The sequence below is a fragment of the Octopus sinensis genome, linkage group LG4 (genome assembly GCF_006345805.1).
Source record: "Octopus sinensis linkage group LG4, ASM634580v1, whole genome shotgun sequence".
NCBI lineage: Eukaryota > Metazoa > Mollusca > Cephalopoda > Octopoda > Octopodidae > Octopus > Octopus sinensis.
The window spans coordinates 148,782,501-148,809,512 of NC_043000.1; the positions used below are offsets into that span (position 1 = coordinate 148,782,501).

At 36.1% G+C, this 27,012-nt stretch overlaps 1 protein-coding gene across 3 annotated transcripts in view; it reads right to left on the bottom strand.

Moving 5' to 3' along the window:
* LOC115210622 overlaps positions 1–27,012 on the bottom strand; it is a 119,130-nt gene that overhangs the window by 59,157 nt on the left and 32,961 nt on the right. For 2 of the 3 annotated variants that reach the window (XM_029779224.2, XM_029779225.2), the window contains 10 exons: positions 25,976–26,072; positions 20,045–20,124; positions 15,890–15,939; positions 13,768–13,878; positions 10,943–10,988; positions 8,766–8,924; positions 5,923–6,295; positions 3,990–4,056; positions 1,709–2,899; positions 230–547 (listed from right to left, as the gene is read on the bottom strand). In XM_029779224.2, the coding sequence (XP_029635084.1) occupies positions 230–547; positions 1,709–2,899; positions 3,990–4,056; positions 5,923–6,295; positions 8,766–8,924; positions 10,943–10,988; positions 13,768–13,878; positions 15,890–15,939; positions 20,045–20,124; positions 25,976–26,072 (2,492 nt within the window). The remainder of the gene's footprint in view (positions 1–229; positions 548–1,708; positions 2,900–3,989; positions 4,057–5,922; positions 6,296–8,765; positions 8,925–10,942; positions 10,989–13,767; positions 13,879–15,889; positions 15,940–20,044; positions 20,125–25,975; positions 26,073–27,012) is intronic. The other variant, XM_036502549.1, reaches the window with a different exon arrangement.

The following is a 27,012-nucleotide window of genomic DNA, read 5'->3' on the forward strand; positions in this document are numbered from 1 at the left end:
GAAATTTATCTGTAAAATAACATGTGACAATTATTTGGTAGCCAAGATAAAACTCTGAGTTTCGGATGCCGAAGTGGAAATCCACAACACCATCTCTTCGGTTATCTGGCCATCGGAAAAACGCTTTTTCAGATGGCCAGATTACTACTCAGTAATAATATATTCTTTCCAACAATTAACCAAATATTGCATGCAAAAGAATTAAAATGAAATAATATGATTTACATACGGTATAAAGTGACCCTTGTTGTTGCTGCTGTTCCTTGGTTTGTGAGCCACTGTCACTAGAACTGGGGGTTTTATTACCGTTGTTATGCGTTTTAGAAGATAAAATGGACTCAATATCTTTATGGGATGGAACTTTTAAGAATGCTGGATTGCTGTGCAGCGTGAGGGGATTACGAGCCCTTTTACGTATAGCTTCAAACCGTACTCTATAGACAGGACTTTGACGGTCTTTGCGAATACCTCGACAGCGAGAAAAAATTGAGCTCTTTTTTGGCAGCAGTTTCTTGGCACTTTTCTTTTGTGTAGACTTACTGGCAAACTGTAATCAGAATGAAATAAATAATCTGGTTAGTAAAATCACCAATGAAATAAATGTGTAATAAAATATGCTAAGTGATAAAAAAAAAAATGTAATGCAAGATATGTGACCAAGAAGAACAGCAATGAATATCAACTTTCTTATATTAGGTTGTCCCAAAAGTTCGTAAACACTTGCGAAAATTGAATTTTTACTCGCCAAGTACTAACAAAAACAATAAAAATTATTCCTCAAAATAAAGACCATTATTTTCCAAGACTTTCTACGAACTTTTGGGACAACCTTATATTATTGTTTAACACAGAATAAATTTATGCTACTATAAATTTTGAATCCTTTTCTCTGCATATCTCTCATATAAAATCCGTTCTCTCTCTCTCTCTCTGTGCGTGCCTGCGAGCGTGTGTGTGTGTGTGGCTTCTAGGATCTCGGGTATCCTCCATCCGATTGTGCTCAAATTTGATATGTAGATACCGATGGTATCAGGGCGTGTATAAGTCTTGAAAAAATTACAAAAATCGATTCCAGGTGAGAATGCAATCAATAAAGCCATGGGAAATCGTTTTACTTTGGAATAGAAAAAAAAAGTCTATCTTTATTTCTTCTTTTGCTGGTGTCTCAAATTTAGGTTCAATCAGTGTTTCTCAAAGAGGAGGCTTATGGGACAGTCGGACAAGTTGTTTTAAGAAAATTTGGATTAGATGTTTGACAAATCAGCACTGTCCATTGGACGGGGGGCGTTTTGCTCATATTCTATAAAAAGTTAAGCTGTTTTAAAACATTTTTTCATCTCTTTTGCAGTATCAGTTTCTATCATTAATGTACAATGAACAAATTACATGCTAACCTCCAATTTTTATGTTCTAAAGTGTTATATGTTAGATAGATAATGTTGTTTTGCAGCCAGGCAATAACAAACAGGCCTTGAAAGTTCCAAATTCACATGTTTGTGTCCAATGTAACACGAGAAAAGAATGTACTCCAAACATAGTCACTTATTAACACACATGTGTGTTATCATTACCATCACTGCATTCAGATTATTACTAAGTCCACAGTCACTAATACAAAAGTAAGATAAAATAAAGCGACCAACTAGAAGCATTTAAATTGTCATGAACTAAGAAGATATATTGGAATTATTTTTTTTTTTACATGTACCTTTTGACGTTTTCTTGACGTAACAATAGTAGACTTGCTTTTAAGTTGAGAATCTGGGAATAAATACGGATCATTGGAAGTGCATGCACCAACATTTACATCTTGTGTCGTATCAATCTGTGCCTCAGGATTTGGTACAGTGTTTGTTACATTATCAACTGGTTGCACAATAGCAATGTCATCTTGTTGAACAAATTGAGTTTCTGAATCCTGGTTGTCCTTAGCTACAAGAGGAGAATATTGTTTTTTTCCTAAGATGTCTATTGGTGTTTTCATCATACCAGTAACTGTCATTTCTGCTGTTGGCGTCACAAGGGGTTTAACAGGCATTAATTCTGTAACAGTGCTAGATGTTTCACCCATGCTGCATGAAGCCTGTCCAGGCACCGATGCCGATACCACTTTACCAAGACATTCTGATGGTTGCCTTTTGTTAGGCTGAGATATTGAAACACCTTTTCCTGTTTTATTTCCAATTAACATTTGATTAGACACATTGTAAACCTTCATTTCATCTTCTTCTTCTTCTTCTTCTTCATAAGGCATGATGGATTCTTTGGCATTGGAATTATTATTTTGGCTTGAAGTTGATGTAAGCCTTGCACATAGATTATTGTCAGGCATCGTGGTTGCATGATCATAAGAATTTGGGGAATTATCACTTGGCTGACCTACTGGTTCGGATTTTGAGGAAATGTTACAATTTCCTTTAGAGATTAATTTATCTGGGAGAGATGCTGGTTTTCGCTTTTCTTGTTCACCGTGAAAGCTGCCATTAGAATCTCCAGCTCTAATGTCTATAACTCCCTGACTAAAAGACTGTGGTTTGGCAGAAGGATGTTTTTCTCCTTTGTGAATTAAAGAAAAAGACTTATTTGAAGACAATGTATCTTTCTTCTCTTGAATCTTAGTAAAAGTCTTTTGTTGACAACTATCAAGAATTGGTTTTTTATGTAAATCAGCCTCATTTATCCTCTTTTCATTAGATATTTTAGAAGCAAAACCTTCAGTTGAAGACATTGCTGATACAGGGAATTCACTTTTCTGTTGATCTTTTTGGGAACTTTTACCGGGTAATGGATCATACAGGTCTTTCTGTCGGGACTTAAAGAAATGTTCTGAATCAAATGGATTGGCTTCTGTAAACGATTCTAATGGTTTCAACTGAGATGGACGATCCTCTTTTTGTGGCTGCAAATGTAAAGAGTAAAATCAGAAAATAATGAAACTATACAAGCAAAAGAGGCAATAAAAAAGAACAATATATTATTAAACCAAGTGATTCATGAAGTATTTTCAAATAAAGTAAACTAATGAAGAAATTGATGCAAGACAGCAAAGGAAATGCATATTTCATCATCATCATCATCCTCATCATCATCATTTAGCATCCGCTTTCCCTGCTAGCATGGGTTGGACGGTTCAACTGGGGTCTGGGAAGCCAGAAGGCTGCACCAGGCTCCAGTCTGATCTGGCAATGTTTCTACGGCTGGATGCCCTTCCTAATGCCAACCACTCCGTGAGTGTAGTGGGTGCTTTTTACGTACCACCAGCACAGGTGCCAGACGGGGCTGGCAAACGGCCACGGTCGGATGGTGCTTTTTACGTGCCACCGGCACAGGTGCCAGACGAGGCTGGCAAACGGCCACGGTCGGATGGTGCTTTTTACGTGCCACCGGCACAGGTGCCAGACGGGGCTGGCAAACGGCCACGGACGGATGGTGCTTTTTACGTGCCACCGGCATGGACAATATAAAAATGACTGTTCAGATATAGTAATTTCTTGGAATTACCATTTTTTCTCTCTCTCTCTTCTCTCCTTTTCCAACTGGAGTAGCCATGTATCTCCTCTACTACAAGACACCTATTCTTGTCTCTCTATCATACTCTAACCTATCATCATCTAGCACAAAGATCTCTCCCTTAATACTACTCCAACCTCAGTTGAGGGACTCTTGTCTTGCAAGTTATTTTATGACCTCACTCATGCTGGCGCCACATAAAAAGGCATCGGTACACTCAGTAAAGTGGTTGGCATTGGGAGGGGCATTCAGCCATAGGAACCATATTAGCAGAGAGTAGAGGTTAGTGCAGTTATCTGGCATGCCAGCTCCCATGTCAAAAACATCTAACCCATGCCAACATGGAAGACAGACATTTAATGATGATGATGATGATGATGATGATGATGATGATGATGACGATGATGATGGTATCAAAGTTACATGAACCAAATCTAATCGTTATTATGTAATATTTTATGTACAAATTAATATTATACCTGGGTTTTATGTGGATTAGCTGCACTCGAAGGTGACAATGTCTGCTGAGAAGATTCACTATTTGACCTGTCAAAATATCAGATAATAAAACTGAGAAAGAATGCAATCAAAGGAGGCAGGTCATATTCCCTAGGAGAGAATTTACAGATGTAAACCCTGTAACACTATGGAACACAAGTGTTTTTTTTGGGGGGGGGGGTTCAGTTATAAACAACCTTGACAGATATACCCTATCAGCCTAAAATAAGAAATTTATATCCCTATTAATGTGATGCTTGCTTGATGGTTGACATCTTTTTAGGGAATTTTGAGCCAACATGAAAAATCTCTAGTATGAAATTGAATCAGAATACACATCAAAAGGCTACATTTGTCATTCAAATTGAAGAGATTCACATTGTCTCTAAGGTCATCGTGCAAAAGCAGTGTTGACTAATTTTGCGGTCAGACAAGTTTTTCATAATATCAGGAGAATGTTTACAGGTTAAATATTCACAAATTTATTTCTGTAAATATTTGTGAATAATCACAAGTGTATTCTTGTAAATATTTGTCTGAATCTCAGAAGATTGGTAAACAAACAAATGATATAGAGAAATAACAAGAATACTATCCATCAACATTATTGAAGAAAATTTAATGCACAGGGGAAATCTTCTATGTAAGAAGATTTAATAAAGATTAATATTTAGGACTGATAAAGAAAAATATTAAATGTTAAAAATTAAACATGAAACTAGTGTTGTGATAGAACAAGGAAGCATAGTAAAAGATATCTAAAAAATGAAAATTATCAGAAATTACTAAGAATGCAGAAAAGCAAAGAGAAGTAAGTCTCTGGTATATAAAGCAAATATAAAACTGTATATTATGATGATAGGAATTAATCAAGACAATTATTTACATCCATAATCCTTCTCCAAATTCTACTGAAGGCAGTGAACTGACAGAATCATTATCACACAAGACAAAATGCTTAGCAGGATTTCTTCTGGTTTTACATTCTGAGTTGAAGTTCTACTGAGGTCAACTTTGCTTTTCATTCTTTAGGGGTTGATAAAATAAGTACCAGCTGAGCACTAGAGTCAATGTAATTGAGTAGCACCCTCCCCTCAAAATTTCAGGCCTTGTGCCTACAGTACAAATAATTACTCAGTTAATCTTCAAATAATGATCTTTATGAGGATAGTAATCACACTAACATTCATCTAAATACAACGGCAGAAACAGTTGATCCTGTTTTATATTATTGTTGTATCATATTCAATCGCCACTGCTCTAAGTTGAAATTTCATTTGAGATCAACTTTTAATAAATAAGTGTGGAGTCTACATTTCACCAGAAATTATACATAATCCACCACAAAGTCCAGTTCTTGCTGTGTAGTGGCTTGAGTGCCTCATTGACCCAGAGAAGCAAGCCAGTGGGGCACAAGCTCCTGGTAGGGTTTCCCGTGCTGGACTGGTCAAAAGCTGAAGCCATATTGATACAAACGACCTCTTCCCAGATGTAAAAGTTGGTTTGCATAGGGCCAACACCCCTACCTAGGAAAAAGGCGAAGTTACTGAAGCATCAATGACAATTCTACATCAACAAGACCTGGAAAAGGAAGGCCTTTCCTCAGGGAAATATATGATGTGGTGCAGCAAAATCCTGAAGGAAACAGAACTGAAAAAGCCAGGATCCAATAGAGAGAAGCAGAAAAAGCAGCCCAGAGTTGAGAATAGTGGAGAAAAGTCATTAAAGGCCTATGCTTCATTGAGAGTGAAGGGCTTAAATAAGTAAATAAGTATTATACACAATAGCCAATTCATTACAAAAAAATATTTTTGTGCTTGATTAAAAGAAACTAAAGTTAATTAATATATAATTCTGTAAATGTAGTAGTAAAATTAAGACAGACAACTAGGAATATATTTTTCATTTACTTACAGCTGAGGCATAGAATCTTGGTAATTCTTCATCTTATCACTGGCAGAACTACTAAGACCACTCCATTTCTGTGAGGTCTGAGAATCAGATGAATTAGCAAGATCACTTCTTTTCTGTGAAGTCTGAGAAACAGATAGATGACCAAAACCACTCCCTTTTTGTGAAGTCTGAGAAATAGACAGTTGACCAAAACCACTCCCTTTTTGTGAAGTCTGAGAAACAGACAGTTGACCAAAACCACTACTTTTTTGTGAAGTCTGAGAAACAGGAGTTTTTCTAACACTACTTTTATTTTGCGGTGTCTTAGAAAAAGATGGATTATGAAAACTGCTTCCTGGTGACACTTTTGGCAAATTAAGGGTGAACTCAAGAACTGAAACCAAAGAAATAATTAAATAATTATATTTAACTGCAATTAAGAATTATCATTTCTTTTATCTACGTAATTAATAATTAATTAATTGATACTTTTGTAGAGTATTAAAAATATATTAGGTTACATATGAGTGAAACATGAAATAAAATTTCCTTACACTTATTATTTTATTATTTCCAATCACACAAAATATCAACAAAATTTATAATAGTGCTTTCAAGGGTTTTGTTGTATATATGAAACTGATCTTAAAATTATGAAACCTCACAAATATGATTAATAAGAACATTAATAAAAACTTACAATGAGTCATATCAGCTAGTAATTTAGACATTCTTAATATATAATGAAGAATTTGCTGAGTGTATTACTAGAGATAGAATTGCACACTTAATGAAATTCATATACATGCACAAATGGATAAACTAGATACCTATTTCACATGTTGTTATTTCTAAACCAATGCCATTTACCTCTGCATCCACATTTAGCTTTAGAATATATGTGTAGACCAACGAGGAAGCTTCTACATGGGCCATTCAATCTTCTAGAAAAAGCATCTCCTTCAAATCCACCCTAACATCTTAAACAAAAAAGGTCATTTCAACTTATATGATCCTTGGTACAGTGCCTAGATAAAAGCTAGAATAGTCAAATACATTTGTTTTGCATTCTATTTTAAGTTAATCCTCAAAAAATAACTTCATTTATTCCATTTTTGTATTTGATCTGCAAGATTTTTGATGTGAACTCCTGTATTGAAACAGATTTTGTTGTATCTTGGAAGGGTCAAAATGTCAATAATAAATATGTACATCCCACCCATATCCATATAACTACATAAATACTAAACCTAAAACTAAAAGACAAAGAGACCAGAAGCTGACCTAGAGTAGAAAGGGCATGTCCTTGAAGGGGTCATAAATGGCAATGAAAGGACTTTGGTAAACACAACTGATTGATTAATCAAACAATTTATTAGTTACTTGATTAAATAGCTAACCAATTGATGGATAATAATACAGAAGTGAAACTGAACCAGTGCATGTGTTTATTATTGGTGTAATGACCACCCCAAGATACAACATAATTTCATTTAAGTGAATTCAGATAAACTAAAAATGGGGCACTGAAAACTTTTTAAATGGTCTCATTAGAGATTAGATTTAAATGATATGAACTCACAAAGTAAGATTGAATATATGATACCTAAATGAAAAAAACTGCTGTTGTTGTTGTTTCATAGCTTGGATCTGCTCTATATAGACTAATGGTACTATGTTAGCCACTTAATGTTTGGACAGAATCCAGAAATCCAGGACCGTAGATATAATTTACTTCAGTCTAAGCAGGAAAAAATCATTGTACACTTAGATCAGGTGATCATTGATTGCACAGGGTACAGTTAGGTTGCATTTGTAAAATTTTTCTTGGAGGTGCTGTAGAACTGTAGAACAAAGCAAGTAGGGGAAAGACAATGTGCAACAATCTTAGTTCATAAGAAATGGGTTGGCAACTGTTTGGGCAAAAGGGAGTGGCAGCAATGGTAACAGCATTGTAAATGTGTCCAGACGTTTCAGGGTGGCTTGATGTATGGTTGCAAAGAGTTGGAGTAGAATGTGAAATTTTGGAAAAGAATCACCTGTATCATGATGAATCACACACTGGGTGTCAAAATGCCAACATCATGATTGCTACTCAATGCTTTATGAACAGTGCAAAAGATGTAAGATGTGGCATGGACAGTTGCAACAAAGACTATGTAGCCGTGGCCAGTAGGAAGGGACATGGCAAGTGTTCTCACTGCGTTAACACAGCAGAATTCATTCAACAACTGCAGAAAAAGGTGATGGAAGATCTGAGCAAGGGAATTGGCCTTTGGCAAGAGAGATGGGTGTTGGAATCACTACCATGAAGCTGACCCTGAATGAGGACCTTTGCAACAACTTATATAGGAGGTACAAGGGACAAACTCTGGCAGCTAAGGTCAAGGAGAACTGTTTGATGAAGGCAAAGAAGCTCTGAAAGAAACTGAGACTTCCTGACGAAACAGAGATGATTTGGTTCTTCTCAGATGAAAAGAACTTCTGCCAGGATTGTTTATACAACACACACACACACACATTGGGAATGGTTTTCTTTCAGTTTCCATCTACCAAATCCACTCACAAGGCTTTCGTTGGCCCAGGGCTCTCATAGGAAACCCTCACCCAAGATGTCGCACAGTGGGACTGAACCCAAGACCACATGGCTAGGAAGAAAGCTTCTTAACCACACAACCATGCCTGCACCTATAAGGTAATTGGGTCTTCAATAACATAATATAAACCCTTCAATTCATAACAGTTTAGAAAAGTTAAAGAATAAATAATAAAAGTGATCTTCATTGAAGAAGCAGAATAAATTTGTAATTTCAAACAGATCAATAGCATTGAGGTAAATGTGTATTACAACATTGTAAACATACCATCTTCAGAACTACTGTCCCTCAAAACAGAATGAACACTTTGATTAGATTTTTCTTCTTTCAACATAAAAGAAGTTCTGCTTGCTTGTGACTGTGTCATATCCTTGTTTTCAGACATTTGTGAACTTAAACTCAAATACAAGTTTATGTCTTGGCTCTCTAGAAAAGAAAAATATTTGCAACAGTTAAGAATTTAAAAAAAAACAAAGAAAAAATAAAAACTTAAGAAGATATTCATTTGTGAAAGCTGAAAGAGATTTGGGCCAAGGAAACTCACAATGCAATAATTAGATCAGAACTTAAAATATTAAAATTCATGCAGGAAGTTGCAATGGATAAGGAAAGACAGAGAGCAGTTCAGCTCCCCAACAATGTCCTTCCACATGATATAAAGATCTCTCGAGTAATGTTATCCAACACGGTACATAGCTCGGAGATCAGTTCTTCACATGAAAAAATGTGCTCTACAAAGGCAGAGATCTCCATACAACTAAATTTCATATCTCATCTGAGTGGCTCAACTATATATTTCTAAATTGTCTTTGAAACTACAACTTTTGCCCTATATAACAAACACTTTTAACCTAAAGAGATATCAGACAATAGAAGGGTAAAGACTCCCTTTGGTCATGAATGACTATGGGATTGCACCTAGAAAGTTACCCTCTGAGGCACAAGTCCAGGCAAGGCTGTTGATGGAAGACCAACAGTCTCATCCACGCAAACCAGGCTCTCATGTCCACTGTTATCCAAGGGAAAGGCAGAGGCCAATACAGCTTGGCACCAGTGATATCGCAACTCATTACTATAGCTGAGTGAACTGGAGCAATGTGAAATAAAGAGACTTGCTCAAGAACACAGCACAGAGCCCAGTCCAGGAATCAAACTCACTACCTCATGGTTGTGAGCCCAATGCTCTAACCACTGAGCCATGCACCTTCGCTTGACATCAGACAATAATCACAATATTATGGTTAGCATTAATTATGTCACTTAAATAACAGGTACAATCGCCTTCTTCTAGCAGCTCATTAAAACAGTCAATAGCTTCTAAGTCTACAGTTTCTATTGTTGTTAGCTACCCATGAGATCCTTAAGCTTTGATTCATTGACAATCTTAAGCATTCACGCACAAATTTATACATAGGCACAGGAGTGGGTGTGTGGTAAGTAGCTTGCTAACCAACCACATGGTTCCGGGTTCAGTCCCACTGCGTGGCATCTTGGGCAAGTGTCTTCTGCTATAGCCCCGGGCCGGCCAATGCCTTATGAGTGGATTTGGTAGACGGAAACTGAAAGAAGCCTGTCGTATATATGTATATATATATATATATGTATGTGTGTGTGTTTTGTGTCTGTGTTTGTCCTCCAAGCATTGCTTGACAACCGATGCTGGTGTGTTTACGTCCCCGTCACTTAGCGGTTCGGCAAAAGAGACCGATAGAATAAGTACTGGGCTTACAAAGAATAAGTCCCGGGGTCGATTTGCTCGACTAAAGGCGGTGCTCCAGCATGGCCGCAGTCAAATGACTGAAACAAGTAAAAGAGTATATAAAGCTGAAGTTGTCTGTGTGTGACAGGTTTGGTAGCCTTCAACTAACACTATCTCCTCCGAGACCCTGCAGCGCAAGTTGACCAAAATTGAGAGTATGATAGAAGAAGGCTTGCTCTTCATTCCGAAGAAGAAAAAATTAAAATCGGACCATTTTAAGACCAAAAATTATTTACATCAAAAAGGTGCTTTTCTTCTATGAAAATCCCTATTTTTTACAATTTTCTTACTGCTGTGTTGCCATTTTTTGGTGTATTTCAACCAGAAAAATGTTCACTTAAAAGAGAATAACAAGCTACATAATGCAGAATTTTTACTTTTCAAAAATGATTGAAACTATGTCAAAGCTTTGTTAACGCGACATCAAAGTCTGCCGTTTTAAGCACAACTAAAAAACAAACCCAAGCAACACCGGCCTATACTACTAGTACATATATTCATATCCAGAGAACACATAGACACAAAATTTAAACTGAGAGAGAAAGAAGGGAGAGAGGGATTATTAAGATAGAAAAACATGCGATGATGCAAAGAAGAGCATTTAGCTGTAATCCTAGAAATATAATCTGATATTCTCAAAGAGAATTGGTATCAAAAGTAAATCAATATATTTAAATAAACATACCACAAATTTCATCTGCATATTTTTGTGAATGTGTTTTGGGGTCAATCTAAAATAAAATAATACAAATCAAAAGCATTCTCTTAAATAAATAAATAAAAAAAGGAACAACGGTCAAATCAACAAAAAAGGGTAAAACAAGCAACTTAAACTATATCAGCTTCATTATAATCAGTTAATTGTTATTGGAGTTTAATTAATTAAGCGTTTAATCCTGCAGCATTGCATTCAGACGTCAAGTTAGCAGAATCATTAACTTGTCTCAAAAAATGCTTAGTGGCATTTGTTCCGGCTCTTTACATTCTGAGTTCAAATCCCACCATGATCAACTTTGCCTTTCATCTTTTCAGGGTCAATAAAATGAGTACCAGTTGAACACCAGGGTCAATGTAATTTGTCCTTTCCCTTAAACTTGCTGGTTTCATGCCAAAATTTGAAACCATTTAACCCTTTCGTTACTGTATTTATTTTGAGATTCTCTGTGTTTCTTTCAATTATTTTAAATATAACAAAGAATTTAGTAAAATAACTTAGTTATCATTCAGCTAGTGTTAGGAACATAAATTGTGACTAAGGTTTGGTGGTATATTTTGATGCAAAACTTATGAAAACAAGACATTTGTACTACAGAGCCAGAGTCGGTTTTGGCCGGGTTGGTAACAAAAGGGTTAAGTTCATATAAATGTGATCTCAAAGAGTACTATCATCATCATCATCATCATCATCGTTTAACGTCCGTTCTCCATGCTAGAATGGGTTGGCCGGTTCGACCGGGGATCTGGGAAGCCAGAAGGCTGCACCAGGCTCCAGTCTGATCTGGCAGTGTTTCTACAGCTGGATGCCCTTCCTAACGCCAACCACTCCGCGAGTGTAGTGGGTGCTTTTTACGTGCCACCTGCACAGAATATCTTTCTAATTATTTGGAAATGACTTAATGAGTGTGATGATGAAGTCAAATATTTATTTCCAGCATTACCAGCTGGTTCAGCTTAACCAAAGACCTTTGTAAACTAGTTAGATTAAACATCACTATCATCATCATTATTTAATGTCCGTTTTCCATGTTGGCTTGGGTTGAGTTGTTTGACAGGAGCTGGCAAGCAAAAGGGCTGCACCAAGTTCTAATTGTCTGTTTGGGCATGGTTTCTATGACTGGATGCTCTTCCTAACACCAGCCACTTTACAGAGGGTACTCGGTGCTTTTTATGGGGGCACCAGCACATGTGCCTTTTATGGGAGCTTGTTACATGGCATCAGCATGGGTGCTTTTTACATGGCACCAGCATGGGTGTTTTTTATGTGGCACAGTTCATATACAAAGAACTAGATTTGGTGCACAGAATTGTTGTTTATACACCTTGTTTCTTCAATCTTTTGAAAATAGGGAATCAAATCATGTTCACTATTCACTGTATCGTAAGTACATATGTGGACAAGTGAATCACATCTTGTGTTTGTACATTAGAAAATGAATGCAATAAAATAATCCTTCCTATTCATAATAGAAAGAATTATTTTATTACATTCATTTAGGCACAAGGCCGGAAACTTTGAGGGGATATGGCTAGTCAATTACATCAACCCCAATGTTCAACTGGTACTTATTTTATCAACCCTGGAAGGATGAAAGATAAAGTCTACCTTGGCAGAATTTGAACTCAGAATGTAAAAACAGTTGAAATGCAACTATGCATGTGGTCCAGCATGCTAATGATTCTGCTAGCTGAACACCTTAATTAATGTAATAATATAAATTCTACCAAAATAAAATAGAAACTTTTTGGGAATTAAGGAGATTTCAAGCATGTAAAAATATATCATAAGGGCACAGAAAGTGTGCCTAAAGCCAGCTGGAGACGAGGATCTCCTGGGGCTACAAGCTACAGTAACACCCACCCTTAGTGGTTAGCCATATTGAGATGGCTAGCATACTTTACATTGTCGAGCGGTTACAGTTTACATCTCATTCAGAGATTTATTATTGCTTTCAGACAGTTTTTCAAAATCAGTGACAGTGGTTACTGGGAAAAACATTAAATAGATATTCGCAAACAGGTCTCTCCTCATCGAAAACCGGTGATTACCATACGTTGACAAGAGGCAAATACCCCGAAACTGCAGTCCGTGCGTATCACTTAGGTTTTCGAGAGGGGATGACCTCCCTTTGCGAATATCAGAAGTGCACATAAATTGTGTCTAAAGCCAGCTGGAGACGATGATCTCCTGGGGCTAAAAAGCTACAGTAACACCCATCCTTAGTGGTTAGCCATATTGAGATGGCTAGTATACTTTACGTTAAAAATATACTAGTTAATAGAAAAGCACAAATATTGATATAAAAAATAACGTTTTGTAAAACTACACTTTCCAATATTTTACTGCTGGTCACAATACTGGTATCAAATTTTGGGTCAAGGCTAGCAATTTTAGGAGAGGAAGACAGTTGACTACATCAATCCCAGTATTCAAATGATACTTACTTTATTGCCTGCCAAAAGGATGAAAGGCAAAGTCGACTTTGGTGGAATTTGAACTCAGAACATAAAGAGCCAGAAAGTACTAGTCATATATTAAACCACTTATTTTGTGCTATTGGTATTTTTACCTGTGAATACTTTTTTTGGCACCAAACATTCATAAGGACTCGTAAGAATTTTATATCAAGACACACTTATGCAAATAAAGTATCTTAAAAAAGAAATCTGTGACATGCACACAGTAGTATTAAAACTCAAGATATATGAATCATTACTCCAAGAATAATAATAATAATAATAATAATAATAATAATAATAATAATAATAATAATAGATTAAGTAATATTTAACCTGTGAACATGATTGTGTTGATGAGTAGTGAAGGTGTAAATTCTCACTGTCATCTTTAGAACCTTTATTACTTTCATTCTGAGAGTATTCCATTGATTGATGCTGAGAATCCTGTAAAAAATAATTGTTAAATTTTTACATTAAAATTTTGTTTAAGATATCCATCCGATTTAATAGCTCTACCTGTGGAAGGGGTAAACTCAAGATGTGGGACGAAGTACTGAGAAAGGATCTTCAGATGCTGGGCCTCACTGAGGGAATGACAAGGGACCGAGAGTTGTGGTGATTTGCTATACTTGAGAAGTCGTGTCAAGCTAAGTAAAATTGTTGTCATCCACACCTACAGGCTTGTCCTTTGCAGGTACCAGTGCTGTGTAAATACACCTGTGCTGGTGGCATGTAAAAGGCAACCAGCACACTCTGTAAAGTGGTTAGCATTAGTAAGGGCATCCAGCTATAGAAACCATGCCACAACAGACAGCTCGCTGGCTGACCAACTCCTGTCATACCATCCAACCCATGCCAGCATGGAAAATGGATGTTAAGTGATGATGATGATGATGAGTAGATACAATAGCTTATGAAAGAAAGAAGTCAAGAATAAAACATAGCAAAAGATGACAGGTTCATAATATCTTTTTATCTCTCTAATTTTAGCACAAGACCAACAGTTTTGAAGGGAGAGGCAAGTCGATTACATTGACCTCAGTACATGACTGGTACTTATTTCATCGACCCTGAAAGGATGAAAGGCAAAATTGACCTTGGTGGCATTTGAACTCAGAACATGAAGATCCAGAAGAAATGCTGCTAAACATTTTGTCTGATACACTAACGGTTCTCCTAGTTTGCCACCTCTGACAGTCTCATAATTATTTTCTACAATAATTATTCTCTATAGGAATTATTAACCAAATATTTTTACTAGTATTCATAGCATAAAAATATTTGGTTAATAATTCCTTACGGGAGACAAATTAAATCTAATCTCCCACTGCTGTTTCGTCAAGCTATTGCTAGGAATTTTCCAAACAATTCTAGATATTACTCTATAATCAATTCACATAAGGTTAGGATAGGTTTTTCAAACACAAAAAAATCTCTTGCAAATTATCTCTTCTCATAATAACAAACTGTTAAATATTAATACATTTACTAATACTAACATTAATTTAGCTAATACCATCCAACCCTCTAGAAATATTAATAACAAGGTTATTGTATCTGAAGTCAATTCCAATAGAATTAAGTTTATGTCAAGTAACTCTAAGGTTAAAAATTCTATATACCAGTGTATAATCAGTACTCGTAATAAAGTACGATTTTACATTGGAAGCACATCGTTAGAGTTATCTAAAAGAATTTCTATCCATTACTCAACATTTAGGGATAGAAATAAACGGAATAGTACCGGTCTCAGCAAACTGATTTGGAATTTAAAAGACCACAATGAACAATTTAATTTAGAATGGTTGATTCTCTCAATTTCGATACCACATGACAAAGGCAAGAAATTCTGTCTTGTCTGCAATTCTGAGCTATTTTTCATTATTTTTTCTAAAAATACTCTAGTAAACACGGTTATAGAGCAAGCATACAGATGTAAGCATTGGCAAAAACATACATTTAGTGCATATAAGTAGTCTCTATCATTATATATAATTTAAACTTTAATTTCCTTTATATTTAACATTCACTATTGGTATCCACACTCTTTCTGTTAGCTACTTATGACGTTATATCATATAACATTTTTTTAAACAATATTAATAGCGTTCTGTCTATTGCTATACAAATCCATCATTTTTTGCTAAAATGTCTTATTGACGAGTTTCGTTTTTTTCACTTTTCTGAGGAGAAGATTGCATTGTTTATACCATTTATTCTTTTGAATAGTATCAGTGGAATTTTCGAAACATGTGTCGAAAGTAAAAATATTTTATTACACCTGCGTTAACTCCATTTTTTTATTCATATATATATATATATATATATATATATATATTATATATATATATATATATATATATATATATATATAATATATATATATATATATATATATAATGTTAAACTTAATAGAAAAGAAGTCTTGACTCAATAAAAAGTTTCTAAAAGTTACCTTTTTTATTACAGTAGTTTCCATCACTGTAGATTCCTGGTTGCCAGATTCTTCAATAAAGAAATAATTTCATATCAAAGGTCGACAAGGTTATTTAGGTAACTGTAATTGCCTCAATACTACCAAACAATACACACCTGCCTACTACACAACACCTTACCCCTTACTCTTATGGCACTTTAAGTCAATCAGCAGGTAGGGGCCCCACCAGCTTCATGCAAATTAGCTCTAACAGAACATGTACTTGATTGTTAACCCATCAGAAACAACGAGGACAGTGACAACTAGAAGGATGAAATGATCCCTTTAAGCATGTCCTCCATGTACAAAACACAAGAATTCAATGCTCCAAGCACCCCAAGTAGTTTGCTCATAGCTGCACTACAGCTGCTCATGCAGAGAAAAAAAAAGGCTTGCAACATTTGGAGAAACACCTCCCCTAAAAAAACTGGGTGGCACATACCCAGCAATGTGAATGGAAGCACTCCGTCGGTTACGACGACGAGCTTTCCGGTTGATCCGATCAACGGAACAGCCTGCTCGTGAAATTAACATGTAAGTGGCTGAGCACTCCACAGACACGTATACCCATAACGTAGTTCTCGGGGATATTCAGCATGACACAGAGAGTGACAAGGCCGGCCCCTTGAAATACAGGTACAACAGAAACAGGAAGTAAGAGTGAGAGAAAGTTGTGGTGAAAGAGTACAGCAGGGATCACCACCATCCTCTGCTGGAGCCTCATGGAGCTTTAGGTGTTTTCGCTCAATAAACACTCACAATGCCCGGTCTGGGAATCGAAACCGCGATCCTACGACCGTGAGTCCGCTGCCCTAACCACTGGGCCATTGCGCCTCCACACCCAGCAATGTAACACTTTCAAGACCACACATAAAAAAGCCCTCATGCATTGCATAGCTACCAAGTTATCCCAACACCCAAACAACAGCCAATACTTTTGATCTATGAGCAAAAGAATTTCTACTGACATTACAGTATCCTGTTCTCTTTTAATTCTTAAAACAAGGACTCTGTGAACAACACCCTTAATCAGAAAGACTACCCATTTTGTATCTCCTTCCACCCCACCAAGTTCTCCATTTTGCATACACACATACCAAGTGCAAAAGTACCTCCAGTTGCTTTAAACCAGCAATGTTACCAGTTATAACACTGTATCTTCCATTACCCACAAATACTGCACCCCAGAGCATGCTCCTATGCTTACCAAACTCTTCAAACTCTCTACAAGGATATACCCTAATCTTTGGGAACACCTTTCTGCGAATTCTATTTGCAAGGGAGGCAACCTTCCTGACCCAGACAATTATTGGGATCTTTTCAGTTTGAACGGCATTTTTAAAAAATAATTTCCACGTAACTAAACACTTTTAAACTTCGTATACTGGTAGAATGTGTTTATAAAACATCATTTTCTCTTGGCTTTATTGAGAAAATTCTATAGTTTGTAAGATATTTATTGTTTTTTTTCTTCAATTTCTGCAATTTCAACCGATCACTGATGTCTATTAAGGTAAAAAAACATTCTGTGCCGTATGAATATGTTCCCTCATTTAAGAAACAGATTGGGTTTATTTATATTTCTGAAGGAAAAAAGATACCCCCCCCCCACTAACCCTAAACCTAACCCTAAAACAAATTGAAATGCAATAGATCGATACTAGGGTCATAATTATGGGTGACAATTTCATATGACACCGCTAGAAAAACTGCCGTTCAAACCAAAAAGATCCAATTATTGTCCTACTGTACCCACTTCCAGTACCTTAAAAGGTAATGGAAACAACTATTGACTTTCTCCAATATTTTGAATCTCGTTCACTCCCTAATGATTACATTATGGCTTCCATAAAACCAGACCTATTCTCTCACGTCACCCAGCAATATGTTCACACCTTATAGAAATTTGGTGAAAGCAATGTTCCCACCCTCAATATCAGCAATGCATTTAACGAATCTGGTATCAAAACATCCCACCTATGGGCTTCATCCATATTTCATCTCCTCAATTGGTAGCTTCTTAACAGATCACACTATCATAATCTATGTTGATAGAGCTCTTTTTGTCCTACAGTTTACAAACTCTGATGTACCTAGGGTTCAGTTTTATCCCCCACTCTCTTCCTTTTATATACCAAATGCTTGCCACTCTTATAAAGATAATATGTATCTTTATTTCTCTCTAACTTTCCCCCAACTACACACAATTCACATTCAATTTAAATACAATGTGCCAAATTAAATAAGACCTCAAAAACATCCCCCTGTAGAGCCACATCAATTCTTTTAATAGCAGAAAGACAGAAGCACTACTTACATCATGAAAATATTGCACCACACTGCCTCCTTAACCCTTTAGCATTTAAACCGGCCATATCCGGCCAAAAGTATTCTGCCTGTTTTATGTTCAAACTGGCCAGATCTGGTCTCTCACACCAACCCTACAATATCGTTTTAAAAATTAACAGCTACCTCATCAAAATCTCATAGCTACAAGATAATGCCTGATTAGTTCAAAACAATGTGGATACAGAAGCATTAATTTTGGTAGAATAATGCGAACACTAAAGGGTTAAACATGAGCAGCATACAATTAGAGCTCTCACAGTTGCTCCAAATGATAGGCCTCACTATCACCGAGGATCTTTCCAGGTGAAAGCATATTCTTACCAAGGCTAGTTCTGCATCCCAACGACCTGTTCGACTACTCTTCAGAGCTAGAAGTTACTCCAGCCCCCAACAATTATTGGTATTCAACAAAGCTTAAGTGAGGCTCACAATGGAGTATTGCTCCCATATCTGGGATGGCAATGCTGCTACTCACACACAGACGTCCTTAGTGAAAGGCTACTTCACTGATTAGCATAAAATCTCTCACAGATATAGTCAAGCATCTGATCCACAAGTGTGCTTTACTCTCTCTAACCTTTCTCCTGGTACTATAATAGCTTGCTTGTCTCTTCATCTCACCTTTCACATTGTGTCCAATGACCCCAGTCCTGCACTAACTCCTTTATCCAGTCCTTTTTCCCCACAATGTCAACCCGCTTAAATTTCCTCCTTATGTCTATATTAATGGTATCAATACTCTTTTTTACTCTTTTACTTGTTTCAGTCATTTGACAGCGGCCATGATGGAGCACCGCCTTTAGTCGAGCAACTCGACCCCGGGACTTATTCTTTTGTAAGCCCAGTACTTATTCTATCAGTCTCTTTTGCCGAACCGCTAAGTGACGGGGACATAAACACACCAGCATCAGTTGTCAAGCAATGCTAGGGGGACAAACACAGACACACAAACACACACACGCATATATATATACATATATATGACGGGCTTCTTTCAGTTTCCATCTACCAAATCCACTCACAAGGCATTGGTCGGCCCGGGGCTATAGCAAAAGACACTTGCCCAAGATGCCACGCAGTGGGACTGAACCCGGAACCATGTGGTTGGTAAGCAAGCTACTTACCACAGAGCCACTCCTGCGCAATATCATTAATCTCAGACAATCTGTAAATAGCATAAGTACAGCCTACAGCAAGTTTCACTTGGTAACATGTACCATGCTTTCAAATTATTTTAGGTGTCCATATAGTAACAAGCAGACACAGACCTCTTTCAACCCTCCTGCCCCTGTAGGACATCCAAAATGTGACTGCTGGAAGGAGAGCAAGTTTATACTCATTGCAGCTAAGAAGACTAGAGCAATGTGAAATAAAATACTTTACTCAGAGGCACAACATGCCACCCAATTCAGGAATTGAACCAGTGACTTTGAGATCATGGGCCCAACACCTTAATCATTAAGTCACACATCTTCACAATAACTATCACAAGCAAAAATATGGTACTTTGTGCCAAATATGGTAGTAATTTGTCAACTGCTTTAAAAGTAATGGTAGAATAACTAAGGATAACAAAAGAAAAGTGGAACTTTTTCCCATAGCAAAATCGATAGAGAAGCAGATATGAAATTCCCCAACTTATGGCAGCATCAAGAAAGAGAAATGATATGAATTATTATTTTCATTCTTCTAAATTCCCTTTGTAGGGTTATGTTACAATACAAAAAAGCACTCAACGCCTTGCGTTATCACAAAGTAGAGAAATATTAAAAAGAAAATATATACCATGGTCGGAATTATCTGTTGTCGGAGAATCAGGGATAATTATTGGGAATGAATGATGTTCAGGTGATGCATCAATGTAACTGTCAAAAACAAAAAAAAAAAAGCAACAGATTATCAAATATCTAAAAGTAAACAAACAAAATTTTTGAAACTATCTCTGAACCAGAGTATTCAGCTCTGTTAACTCTACAGCAATAGAAACATATTCCATACTGTCCATAAATTAATTTGTTCTTTAAATATTGGTTTCAAATTTTGGCACAAGGCCAGAAATTATAGGGGAGGGGATAAGTTGATTACATTGACCGCAGTACTCAACTGGTACTTAATATATTGACATTGAAAGGATGAAAGGTAAAGTCGACCTCAGCGGAATTTGAACTCAGAACGTAAAGATGGACAAAATGCCATTAAGCATTTGGCCTGGTGTGCTTACAATTCTGCCAGCTCGCCGCCTTATAAATTTGATCTTTAAATATTAATCACAGAGAATACAAACTTAACTGATAAGTCGGTCAATAGCCGTACTTATTTTCCAACCCTGTTACTGTCACATACTAAGAAATTATGAATTCAAGCTATATCATAAAGTAAATTTTAGACTGCAGTAAATATTGCATTTAACCAATGTAAAAACTAAACTGAAAATGATGCTGCTAATAAGTCATTAATAATTTTTTCCTTGTAGATTTCAGTCATTTTTTAATTCAGGAGTAAGTAATGCAGGAGATAGAATAGGCATGGACTAGTCATGAACTGAGGCCTGAACTGAGTTCTAATTTTCAATTACATCTGTTTCCCAAAGCTTATATTCCTAGTATTTATACTTTGGAAAATGTAGGTGGAATAGCAAAAATAATAACATGTTGGATTAATTGTCAAGGGTAATTTAATAATGCCTTTTTGATATTCTGAGTTTAAATTCCAGTATAGTTGACTTTGCCTTTCATCTCTCTGTTCATATACTTAATAAAACCAGAGAAAATATGTGGCCTTGTGTCAATTTGAAAAATCAATACTTTTTAGAAAAGACAAGAACATCACAAAAACCATTCTTCTCCTCCCACTCTTTGAATCAACAAAGTCAGTTACTCAGAGATGGAATACCACTACAATTTTTAAAGTCAAGCAATAGATTTCAATTGTCACATTTTTAAAAGAGACACATCATTAAGAAATGGTCTGAATTAGGAAAAAAACACACAGAAGACTAAAAACATTTAGTGTAATTTATGTTAAGTAGAATGTTCTAGAAATAAGTAGATAAAACAAAAAACAATCAAATACATGAATTTTTAAAATAATTTATAAAATAGAAAAACGTAAGCAATGTGGGTGTTGTGAAACAGAGAGGCTGCTATAGTGAATAATCTTTGAAAGCTAGGTGCTTCTGAAGAACAGTAATTGTTGAAGTAAAAGACAACACAGAGGATGTCAATAGGTAAAATTGATCAGAGAAAACTGAAGAGTTATTGGAAGTAGACCAAGAATGATCAACAACTGAAATGGCTAAAGTGATTTTACCTGTTCAGATACACAAATAGCACTAATTATAGGTTATGAATTTAGGTATTCTAAATTATTTAAGACTAAGGGTTAATGTAAGTTATCTGGGTTTGTAGCAAAGTTACTTCAAATCAATTTTAATAATATTGAGAAAATATTCTTTCAACCACTTTGCAAGTATAGTTGCATGGTTAAAAAATTTACATGGTTTTAAGCTCAGTCCTGCAGCACACATGGTTTTAAGTTCAATCCCGCAGCACAGTACCTTGGGTAAGTATCTTCCATCATACTTTTCAATTCACCAACAACTTGTGAGTGAAACTTGGCTAACAGGAACTGTACATAAGCCTATCAGACAGGCAATTCTCATTCTTGTAATGAAGAGCCTTTCAGCTCTTAGGTTTCTTTAATGGAGTTCACTATGTTGCAAGTATTCAAACCAGATCTCCAATCTGACAACTTTTTCTCACCAATTTCAAAGGCCCTAAAAAGGGCTACGGGTGTTGACATTCCTCCTCTGAAAATGTTTTTGTAATATCTGTAGGTCTTTAATAAATGCTCTTGATTTTAAAATAATAACTGGTTTTAACTGGATACAGGAGTTGTTTTTTATACTGCAGAATATACAGTGTATTGACAATACTACATTAACAGAATTGTTAGAGCATCAGGCAAAATGCTATATATTTTCTGATTCTTTAGATTCTGAGCTCAAATCTTGCTGAGGTCAACTTTTTGAGGTTAATAAAAAAAAGTACCAGTCAAGTACAGGAGTTAATGATATCAACAAGTTATCCCCACTCCTCAAAACTACCACCCTTGTGCCTAAATTAGAAACAACAGTAAGTCCTTATTTTATCATTAGATAGAGGAATAAGGGTTATCTATTATAATTTGAACTTTGAACTGTGAGGAACCAACATAGATAAGTATTTAGGTTGGTGCATTCCATTACTCTGAATATCGAGGAGAAAGAATTAAAGAATTAACCAAGATGTTAGAAGCTTATGGAAGCTGATAATTGAGAATACAAAATAGATAAGATTATGGCAACAGAAATGGAGTGAGGAGGGGATAAGGGTGATAGTAAAGAAAATGCTTGTTAAAGAAGCTGAAGGTTTCATGTTAATGAAATGAGACTTAATTGCGCGAAATTATTATGAATGTGATCAATACATTTTTATACTATGCCTTGCATGGTATGTTAAGCTAAACTAAAGTGACTGCCACTATGGAACATTTTATATTCAGAGAGGAAATTCTTGACGTAACCAGTTTTTTAAAACTTTACAATTTCCTTATTGCTACCAGAAGTACTTATATTCTTCAATTGAAACAACTTCTGAATCGATAACTTCTTATTTTTAATATCAGATATTTTATCAGTGGTTTTATACTTTGAATAAAACTGGTTCAAGTCTTAAAAATAACAACAATCTTTTAAATCTAAAATGTATTTTATTAGTGTTGTCCTGCTTTGATGTACCCAAGAAGACTTGTACTCTGCAGTAGAAGTGTTAGGACCAGTCCCTTCTGGTGGTGTAAAGCACTTGTGACAGTGCCACAAAAAAGTATGCATGTGGCATCATGTAAAAGCACCTGTGCAGTGCTATGTAAAAGCACCCATGTGGTGCCACATGAAAGCACCCAGCACACTCTGTAGAGTGGTTGGTGTTAGAAAGGGCACCCAGCTGTAGAAACCATGCCAAATCAGACTGGAGTCTGGTGCAGCTCCCCAGCTTGCCAGCTCTAGGCACACTGTTCAACCCATGCCAGTATGGACAACAGATGTTAAATGATGGTGATATATATATATATATATATATATATAAGTTAATCCAAACATGAAAGCACAAAAAAACACAACAACGCGAGGACGTGGAACAAATATAGTATTATTGGATGCTCAGGAAAGAAGGAAAGAAGGTGGGTTTAACGTTTCAAGCGGAGCTCTTCGTCGGAAACATAGGAGAAGGAAAGATCCAGAGGAGGGAAGACAGAGGAAAAAAATCGCCAACGGTACACACGAGGTCACATTTTGTATATATATATATATATATAGGTGGTGCTATTAAGTTAGACATGGCCGAAACCTATCAAAGTATATAAACTTAGATAAACTTAAATGTGTTTCGACCAATGATTGGTCCAGGCCATGTCTAACTTAATAGCACCACCTATATATATATATATACAAAATGTGACCTTGTGTGTACCGTTGGCAATTTTTTTCCTCTGTCTTCCCTCCTCTGGATCTTTCCTTCTCCTATGTTTCCTTCTCCTATGTTTGTATATATATATATACAAAACTAGTTTCACATTTAATGTACTAAATAAATCAATTTTTTTAAAATGAATTTAATTTTAAAAAAATATATATATATAATAGGTGGTGCTATTAAGTTAGACATGGCCTGGGCCAATAATGGCTGAAACCTATCAAAGTATCAAAGTATATATATATATATATATATATACAAAACTAGTTTCACATTTAATGTACTAAATAAATCAATTTTTAAAAAAATTAATTTAATAAAAAAAAAATTTTAAGCAATTTAAACATATATCATTTATTATTTGTTTTATTTTTTACATTTCAGTCATTTGACATTGGCCAAGCTGGGGCACAGCTTCAAAGGGTCTTAGTTGAACAAATTGGCCCCAAGACTTATTATTATTTTTATTTTTGAGCCTAGTGGTTATTCTTTCAGTCTGTTATGCCAAACTGCTAAGTCACAGGGACTTAAACATTCCAACACCAGTTGTCGAGGAGTGGTGGGGACAAACACAGAGACCAAGATATCACACACACACACACACACACATATACATACATACATATATATATCCACATATCCAGGGTTACAGAAAGGAGACAACCTTCAAAGAAAACCAGAGTGGAGCCCCTTAGGTGGTTTAGTGTTCAACTCAACATTCTTCCAGCAGCTCCTGCAACCAAGCTGGAGCCAAAGGTAATGCTCTGCACTCCTTGAGACTACATCAGCAAGGTCAAGAGAGGAATCCTGTTGACTGGGCTACCCAGGATTTTCTTAATTCCAGCCCCGGCCTGCACAGAACTGGAGTAAAAACCAGACTGGATTATTTTATGCGCAATTCCATTGTCTCCCGAGACAAAACGATGCCAACAACAACAATATATATATATATTATATATATATATATATATCACGTGATCACGTGACCGACCAGACCATCAGATGTTGCTACACATCGCTGGTCACAATGCGTTCGCATTGTTTTAGCCTTCTAATGACGCCACCCCGCTGGCTAAGCGAGCAGGCCAACAGAAGAAAGTGGGAGAAAGAGTGGTGAAAGAGTACAGCAGGGATCACCACCCCCTGCCGGAGCCTCGTGGTGCCTTTAGGTGTTTTTGCTCAATAAACACACACAACGCCCGGTTGGGGAATCGAAACCGTGATCCTTCGACTGCAAGTCTGCTGCCCTAACCACTGGGCCATTGCGCCTCCATATATATATATATATATATATATATATATATATATATATATATATATATATATAATATATATATATATATATATAATAATATATATATATATATAATATATATATATGTACATACACAATGCACTTCTTTCAGTTTCCATCTACTAAATCTACTCTTAGCCCAAGGGTATAGTAAAAGACCCTTGCCTAAGGTGGCATGCAGTGGGACCGATTGCAGAACCATGTGGTTGGGAAGCAAGCTTCTTGATGATGATATATCATCATCATCATCATCATCATCATTTAGCATCCATTTTCCATGCAGGCATGGGTTGGGTGGCTCGACAGGAACTGGTAAGGCCAAGGGCTGCACCAGGTTCCATAGTCTGTATGTGTGCATGTGTGTGTTTCGTGTTTGTGTTTTTCTCCCCACCGTCAATTGACCACCTGTGCCAGTTTGTTTACATTCATGTAATTTAGCAGTTTGGCAAAAGAGACCGAAACAATAAGTACTAAACTTAAGGAATTGGCAAAAGAGACCGAAACAATAAGTACTAAACTTAAGGAATAATTACTAGGGTTGAGTTGTTCAGCTAAACCCTGCAAGGTAGTACCTCAGCATGGCCACAGTCAAATGACTGAAATGAATAAGACGTAAAAAAAAAAAATCTTATTTCTTTACTGCCCACAAGGGGCTACACACAGAGGGGACAAACAAGGACAGACAAACGGATTAAGTTGATTATATCAACCCCAGTGTGTAACTGGTACTTATTTAATTGACCCTGAAAGGATGAAAGGCAAAGTCAACCTTGGCGGAATTTGAACTCAGAACGTAGCGACAGACGAAATACTGCTAAGCATGTCGCCTGATGTGCTAATGATTCTGCCAGCTCGCCGCCCTAAACAAAAACAAACAAAAATCTATTAAAATAATACAAACAACCAACTTACTTCATCTCATCTGCTGTATCTGATACTATCACAGAAACTGGAGAAACTTGTAGAGAAGCTATATGTCTTGATGGAGTATTCACTTCTGGTTCACTATCTAGTAGAAGGGAAATTAATAGTGCTTGAGATTATACAAATTCCAATTTTCATAGGGGAACATATTTTAGAAAAAGTGATTGAATGCATTATCCCATATTAAGAGTATCAATACAGCTACTTAAAACACAAATCCTTTCTCTTTTCCAAATTACTAATTGCATCAAAATCTTTACTTACATATATATATATATATATATATATATATATATATAGAGAGAGAGAGAGAGAGAGAGAGAGAGAAAGAGAGAGCTAGCAGTTGTAGTTACCAACTAAGGGATAAAATATCTGTATGTACTTTCAGTATCTATTACCTGTGTTATCCCCGGGCAATGATGTGCAGGGACACCATATACATCAAGCACAGGTGACAATATATATATATATCAATATATATATATATATATATATATATATATATATATATATATATATATATATATATATTCTACTCTAGGCACAAGGCCCAAAATTTTGGGGGGAGGGGCCAGTTGGTTAGATCAGCCCCAGTATGAAACTGGTACTTAATTTATTGACCCCAAAAGGATGAAAGGCAAAGTCGACCTCGGCAGAATTTGAACTCAGAACATAAAGACAACCAAAATACCGCTAAGCATTTCACCGGTGTGCTAAAGTTTCTGCCAGCTCACTGCCTTATATATATATATTAACAGATACTCTACGTCAGCACTGTACTTTAAAGGCTATTGAAATTCAATTTGTATATGATGATTTATATTCAATTGAATTTATTTTTTTTCATTTTGATGAGTCAGTACAATAATGCAGCAGGTGTTTCCAGTGGCTAAAATAAATTTTCAAGATGTAATAATTTCTCCAAAAATAACCTTTTTAGTCTAAAGTCTGAAAAATCAACCAAAACAAATATCTGAAAACAATCACATTTTCTACTCTCTTGGAGAATTTCACTGAACTTTGAA